This window comes from Eretmochelys imbricata, chromosome 20 (genome assembly GCF_965152235.1).
Source record: "Eretmochelys imbricata isolate rEreImb1 chromosome 20, rEreImb1.hap1, whole genome shotgun sequence".
NCBI lineage: Eukaryota > Metazoa > Chordata > Testudines > Cheloniidae > Eretmochelys > Eretmochelys imbricata.
Window position 1 is genome coordinate 20,697,298 of NC_135591.1, and position 6,949 is coordinate 20,704,246.

Below are 6,949 nucleotides of genomic sequence, written 5' to 3' on the forward strand. Positions count from 1 at the left end.
CGTCCAGTTTTGGGCCCCCACTACAGAAGGGATGTGGACAAATTAGAGCGAGTCCAGCGGAGGGCAATGAAAATGACTCTGGGCTGGGGAGCATGACTTACGAGGGGAGGCTGAGGGAACTGGGCTTGTTTAGTCTTCAGAAGAGAAGAATGAGGGGGGATTTGATAGCAGCCTCCAACTACCTGAAAGGGGGTTCCAAAGAGGATGGATCTAGACTGTTCTCAGTGGTACCAGATGACAGAACGAGGAGTAATGGTCTCAAGTTGCAGTGTGGGAGGTTTAGGTTGGATATTAGGAAAAACTTTTTCACAAGGAGGGTGGTGAAGCACTGGAATGCGTTACCTAGGGAGGTGGTGGAATCTCCTTCCTTAGAAGTTTTTAAGCTCAGGCTTGACAAAGCCCTGGCTGGGATGATTTAGTTGGGGTTGGTCCTGCTTTGAGCAGGGGGTTGCACTAGATGACCTCCTGAGGTCCCTTCCAACCCTAATCTTCTGTGATTCTCTGTGTGGCTCTATATGTGAGCGAAAGCATACAGTCAAATATAGTAAAAATCTTAAATGAATCTAACGGTACCATAGAAAATTGCCTGCTTGAATAATAAGAGTCTAGCAGCAGGAATGTACTTCTGACCCCCGACCAGCATGGCCACGGTGATTGTGAAACAGCAGGGAGAGCAGAGAGGCTACAGAAATAGAAAACTCAGTAATAATGAGGGATTGCAACTATCCCCATATGGACTGGGAACGTCACCTCAGGATGGGATACAGAGATAAAATTTCTAGACCCCATTAATGGCTGCTTCTTGGAGGGGCAATTCTTGTTTTAGTCCTAAGTGGCGAACAGGATCTGGTCCAAGAGGTGAACGTAGCTGAACGGCTCAGTCATAGCAGCCATGATGAATTAAATTTAACATCCTTGCAGTGGGGGAAATACCAAAACAACCCACTGCAGTAGCATTTGACTTCAAAAAGGGGAACTACACATATTTGAAGACACCTGTTAAAAGGAACAGTCCCAAGAGTGAAATGCCTGCAAGCTGCATGGAAACGTCTGAAAATCACCATAATAGAGGCTCAAATGAGCAAGATACAGCCCAAATAAATGCCACCGTGGCTAAACAGCAGAGTAAGAGAGGTGGTTCGAGGTAAAGAGGTGTCCTTTAAAAAGGGGAAGTCAAATCCTACCGAGGAAAATAGAAAGGAGCGTGGCCTCGGGCCCGTCAGCGAGTGCCCAGCTACAATCAGCCAGGCCAAAAAAGAATTTGAAGAGCAACTAGCAAAAGACACAGAAACTGACAGCAAATTTTTTTAAGTGCATCATCAGCAGGAAGCCGCCAAACAGTCAGTGGGGCCCCTGGACGACCGAGGTGCTGAAGGAGCCCTCGAGGAAGCCAGGGCTGTTGCAGAGAAGCAACATGAATTCTTTGCATGGGTCTTCACTGCAGAGGATGTAAGGGAGACTCTCACATCTCAGCCATTCTGGTTAGGTGGCAGATCTGAGGACCTGGCCCAGACTGAGGTGTCAGTAGAGGAGGTTTTGAAACAACTTGATACGTTAAATAGTAATAAGTCACCAGGACCAGATGCATTCGCCCAGGAGTTCCGAGGGAACTCCAGTGTGAAACTGCCGAGCTACTAACAGTGCTGTGTCACCTCTGGCTTAAATCCGCCTCTGGACCAGGTGCCTGGAGGGGAGCTAATGTGATGCGGATTTGTAAAAAAAGGCTCCAGGGGCAATCCTGGCAATTCCAGGCTGGTAAGTCTGACTTCGGTACCAAGCCAATTGGTTGAAACTACAGCAAGGAACCAAATTATGAGGTATAGAGATGAACTCGGTATGTTGGGAAAGAGTTAAGACAGGAAGTCAGGCCTTACCAATCTATTAGAGTTCTTGGAGGGGGTCAACAAATGCGGACAAGGGGGATCCAGTGGATACAGTGTACTTAGATTTTCAGAAAGCCTTTGACAAGGTCCCTCACCAAAGGCTCATAAGCAAAGTCAGCTGTAACGGGATAAGAGGGAAGGCCCTCTCATGGATCAGTAACTGGTTAAAAGACAGGAAACAAAGAGTAGGAATAAGTGGTCAGTTTTCACGGTGGAGAGAGGTAAATAGTGGTGTCCCCCAGGGGTCTGTACTGGGACCAGGGCTGTTCAACATATTCATAAATGATCTGGAAAAAGGAGTAAACAGTGAGTTGGCAAAGTTTGCAGATGATACAAAATTACTCAAGATAGTTAAGTCCAAAGCAGACTGTGAAGAACTACAAAAGGGATCTCACAAAACGGGGTGACTGGTAGATGAGATTCAGGCCTGATAAAAACAACGAGGGGTCCTTGTGGCACCTTAGAGACTAACAAATATATTTGGGCATAAGCTTTCATGAGCTATAACCCACTTGATCAGATGCATGGAGTGGAACATACAGTAGGCAGGTATAAATACACAGCACATGAAAAGATGGAAGTTGCCTTACCAAGTGGGGGGTCAGTTCTAATGAGGCCAATTCAATTAGGGTGCATGTGACCTATTTCCAACAGTTGACAAGAAGGGGTGAATATCAACAGAGGGAAGATTACTTTTTGTAGTGCTAACAAGGCGAATTCAATCATGGAATTGAATTGCACTTGAAAAAGTAATTTTCCCTCTGACTGGGACTATTCAGCTTGGAACAGAGAGAACTAAGGGGGGATCAGAGAGGTCTATAAAATTATGAATGGGGTGGAGAAAGTGAAGAAGGAAGTGTTGTTTACCCCTTCTCGTAACAAAAGAACCAGGAGTCACCCAATGAAATTAATAATCAGCAGGTTTAAAACAAACAAAATGAAGTATTTCTTCACACAATGCAGTCAACCTGTGGAACTCATTGCCAGGGGATGTTGTGAAGGCCAAAAGTATAACTGGGTTCAAAAAAGTATTAACTACATTCCTGGAGGAAAGGTCCATCAATGGCTTTTAGCCAGGATGGACAGGGATGCAACTCCATGCTCTGGGTGTCCCTAGCTTCTGTTTGCCAAAAGCCGGGACTGGATGACATGGGATGGGATACTCTATAATTGCTCTGTTCTGTTCATTCCCTCTGGGGCACCTGGCACCGGCACTGCCCAGAGACAGGACACTGGGCTAGATGGACCATTGCTCTGACCCAGTCTCGCTGTTTTTATGGGCTCTGCCCAGACCCCAGCCGAGATCTGGGCCCCATTGTGCCGGGCGTGCACAGACCCACAGGGAGAGACGACCCCCTGCCCTGAAGAGCTCACACTCTAAGTATATGGGAGGAGGGGAAGAGGTTCAGAGAGGGGCAGGGACCCCCCCAAGGTCAATAGCGGAGCTGGGACTAGAACCCAGGTGTCCTGACTCTCAGCCCATCCCCCCTCCCCTGTCAGATGGAAAGGCTCCTCCCCTCACTGGGGTCACCAGCCCAGCTCTGGTGCAGGGGATGTGATGCTGGTTGACCCCAGCTGAGAGCCTGGCCCCTTACTGAAAGGGAGCAGCGGGGCGTCACTGTGACAGGGGGGGCAGCTCTACCATGGCCCCCCCTCCCCACTCGTGCACGGCTGCTGCAGCTGCCTGGGGCTGGCAGGAGGCCGGGCTGAGTGTAGGGAGTGCAGAGCTGGCTGCCAGATGTGTGCTGGACGGGGCGTCCCTGCTCAGGGGGACGGGACCCGCCCTGGGACAGGAAGCTCCGGTAGCAAAGGCAAACAGGCGTCCCCCGGGGGCGACGGGACAGTCGTTCCGGTCCCAGCCGAATGCCCGGCCCCAGTGCCGGGATGGCAGTGCCGCCTGCGGGAAGATGCACCATGGCTGGGGGGAGAATGTGCCTGGTCCCTCGCGAGCCAGCCGGGCCACTGCCCAGCAGTCGGAGAACTGGGAGGGGTGGGGGTGAAACGAAGGTGGAATGCACTGTACGTGGGGCAAGGAAACTCATGCTACCCAGTGGGCTGTTAACCTGCAGGACTCACCTCCGCAGGGTGACGTTCCTCGGGCGAGGGACTCCGTGAGTTTGGACAGGTGAGGTGTTCCTGTGCCCTCCGCCCCCTTTCCGCGGCTGGCACCCAGCTGGGGCGTGGAGCTGTCGGCAGCGCAGGACGGATGGACGGAGGAGGGAGAGGGAAAGAGATGGGGGGGAGACGGACGGGGAGGAGGCGGCATGCCGGAGGGCAGGATGGCTGGCTGGCTGGAGGACAGCCAGTGGGGGGTCAGTCCCTCCCCTGTTCTTGCTCTTACTGCGCCGCTCATTGTCTCGGAGCCGCTTTGCCCCCCGCCCCAGTCAGCGCTGACGCCGTCTCTGCCTTTGCCTCCAGGTGCACCCGCCCCCAGTGACGATGCCATGGCCTGCGCCCCGTGACGCCGAGCTCTGGGGCCGGGCCGCGCTGTGACCGGGGCGGCCCACGGGCAGCCATGGGGAGCATCTACAAGGATTACTTCAACCCGCTGAAGATCCGGGAGCACTACAACTACACCAAGGGGCTGACCGAGAGCCAGCTGACCCCGGGGCGCGACCCCGTCTCCGTCGCCATTGTCGTCCTGTGCTGCCTGATCGTGCTGGAGAACCTGCTCGTGCTGCTCTCCGTCTACCGCAACAAGAAGTTCCACTCGGCCATGTTCATCTTCATCGGCAACTTGGCCTTCTCCGACCTGCTGGCCGGCCTGGCCTTCATGGCCAACGTCCTGCTCTCGGGGCGCTACACCTTCTCGCTGACGCCGGTCCAGTGGTTCGTGCGGGAGGGCACGGCCTTTGCCACCCTGGCGGCCTCGGTCCTCAGCCTGTTGGCTATCGCCATTGAGCGGCACGTGGCCATCACCAAGGTGAAGCTGTACGGCAGCGACAAGAACTGCCGCATGGTGCTGCTGATCGGGGCCTGCTGGGTGATCTCGGTGGCCATCGGGGGCCTGCCCATCATGGGCTGGAACTGCATGGGGCAGCTGGAGGACTGCTCCACCGTCCTGCCCCTCTACTCCAAGCGCTACATCCTCTTCGTGGTCACCGTCTTCACCGCCATCCTGCTCTCCATCGTGGTGCTGTACGGCCACATCTACTGCATCGTCCGCTCCAGCCACGCCGAGATCGCCAGCACGCAGACCCTGGCCCTGCTCAAGACAGTCACCATTGTGCTGGGGGCCTTCATCATCTGCTGGCTGCCAGCCTTCATCATCCTCCTGCTGGACACCTCGTGCGCCATCAAGGCTTGCCCCGTCCTCTACAAGGCGGACTATTTCTTCAGCTTCGCCGCCCTCAACTCGGCCGTCAACCCCGTGATCTACACGCTGCGCAGCAAGGACATGCGCAAGGAGTTCCTGCGGGTTCTCTGCTGCTGGGGCGGGGCAGGGTGCGGCAAGCCGGCCAAGTGCTGCATGGTGCCACTCCGCAGCTCCAGCTCCCTGGAGCACGGCACCCAGAAGCAAGAGCTGCCCACCTCGCCCATCCTGCGGGAACGCACCACCTCGGTGTGAGGCGCTGCAGAGCCGGCTGATCGGTACGACGGGAGCCGGCCCGGAGCCGGCCGTCCCACGGGCCGTGGGAGGCTGCAGAGCGTGGCTTTGCCGGGGCAAGGGGGGCGGGGACTCTCCGGTTACTGGCAATCTGGTTCGCGCGATGCCGTCTTCCCGAGCGCCGCCCACTCCTGCCGGGATCCCGCCTGCTCCCAGCACGGCCTCACCCAAGCCGCACGCCCACGCTCACTTGGCGCGCGCCCGGGGGCTGGGCGGAGGCTGCCTGGGTCCATGCCCGCTGGCCCAGGGGCCTTTCCGGCGGCTGCCCTGCCCTGCTGGGAGCTCAGCTCCGCCCTGGTCTGCCTGTGGGGTGGAACTGCCACCTGCCCTGCTGGGGAGGAAGCCCTGGGGCGGGAGGAGGGGTTTGCTGCCCTGAGCCCGGCCTGGGGGGCGTGGAGGGGGGGTCTGTGCACAGTCAGGACCAAAGCCTCACTGCACATATTTTCCCTGGCCAGCTGGCAGCATCGCGGCACCAGGTACCCCCGGCATGGCGCCCAGCCCTGTGTGGCGAGCAGTCGCTGTCATGGGCAGGATGAACTGGGGTCCTGCTGCAGCGCTGTCCCCGATGCTCCTCTCCCCCCTGGGACGTGCAATTGAAACCCGTTGGGGTGGCCTCGCCCGCCGACCTGGGGGTGGGATGGGCTCTTGCAGGGGCCAGGAGCGCTGCTGGGCTGTCCATCGGCCCCTCCCCATCTGTCTCTCCCCCTCCCTGCAATCTGTGGGCCTTTCTGTCCCTGGCTGCCTCTCTGTCCCTCCGTCCAGCCCAGACCTCGCTTCGACAACAGGGTCTGTTTGCTGGTTGTCTTCAGGTCTGTGTAGCTGTCTGTCCGTCCCTACAGTACCTAGCCGTCCGCCTGCCTGCCTGCCTGGGGTCCCCTAGGGCCCCGCTCGCCGCAGCCTCGGAGCCCCCAGCTGCAGTCGGAACAGGCTGGGTGGGGAGCGGGGCAAGAACCCTCCAGGGCCCACGCCTGGTTCGAGCGAGTGTGTAGAGTGTGTGTCTGTCTGTCTGTCTGTCTGTCTGTGTGGTGCACTGTCTGTCTGTGTTGTGTGGGTGGGGGGGGGTGTGGGGCGGGGGGGTGTAGCTCTCACGTGCCCCCCGCTAGGCCTGGCCCAGTCTCTGCTCCGCCTGGCGCTGGCAGCCCAGGGGCACAGGCCTCTCCTGGCTTGGGGCTTCGCTGGGTGCCCTCGGCGGGGGCCGCTGGGCGGGCGGGCGGGCGGGCCTGTCCCCGGGCGGGCGGGCGTGTCCCCGGCCTGACTGGGAGAATGAATCACGGCCCGATGTGCAGCAACGTGCCCGTGAGGCGCGGGGGTGTGGGGTTGTTTTGTGAATGAGAATGGAAGGCGGGTGTGGGAACGTCAGCCCTACCCAGCACGTGGGGCGGGGGGGGGGGTTTAAGGTTTTTAAAATAACCCGCTGCCCCCGCCCTGTCCCGGGCACAGCCTGCGCCCCCGGCCCCCT

General features: G+C 57.8%; 1 protein-coding gene across 1 annotated transcript; it reads left to right on the forward strand.

The window, feature by feature from the left end:
- Nucleotides 1-4,338: 4,338 nt before the first annotated feature.
- Nucleotides 4,339-5,807, forward strand: S1PR2 (sphingosine-1-phosphate receptor 2). The gene has a single exon (XM_077838480.1). It carries the CDS (start codon nucleotides 4,399-4,401, stop codon nucleotides 5,449-5,451), a length of 1,053 nt encoding a protein of 350 aa, XP_077694606.1. The 5' UTR covers nucleotides 4,339-4,398; the 3' UTR covers nucleotides 5,452-5,807.
- The last annotated feature ends 1,142 nt before the right edge of the window (nucleotides 5,808-6,949 follow it).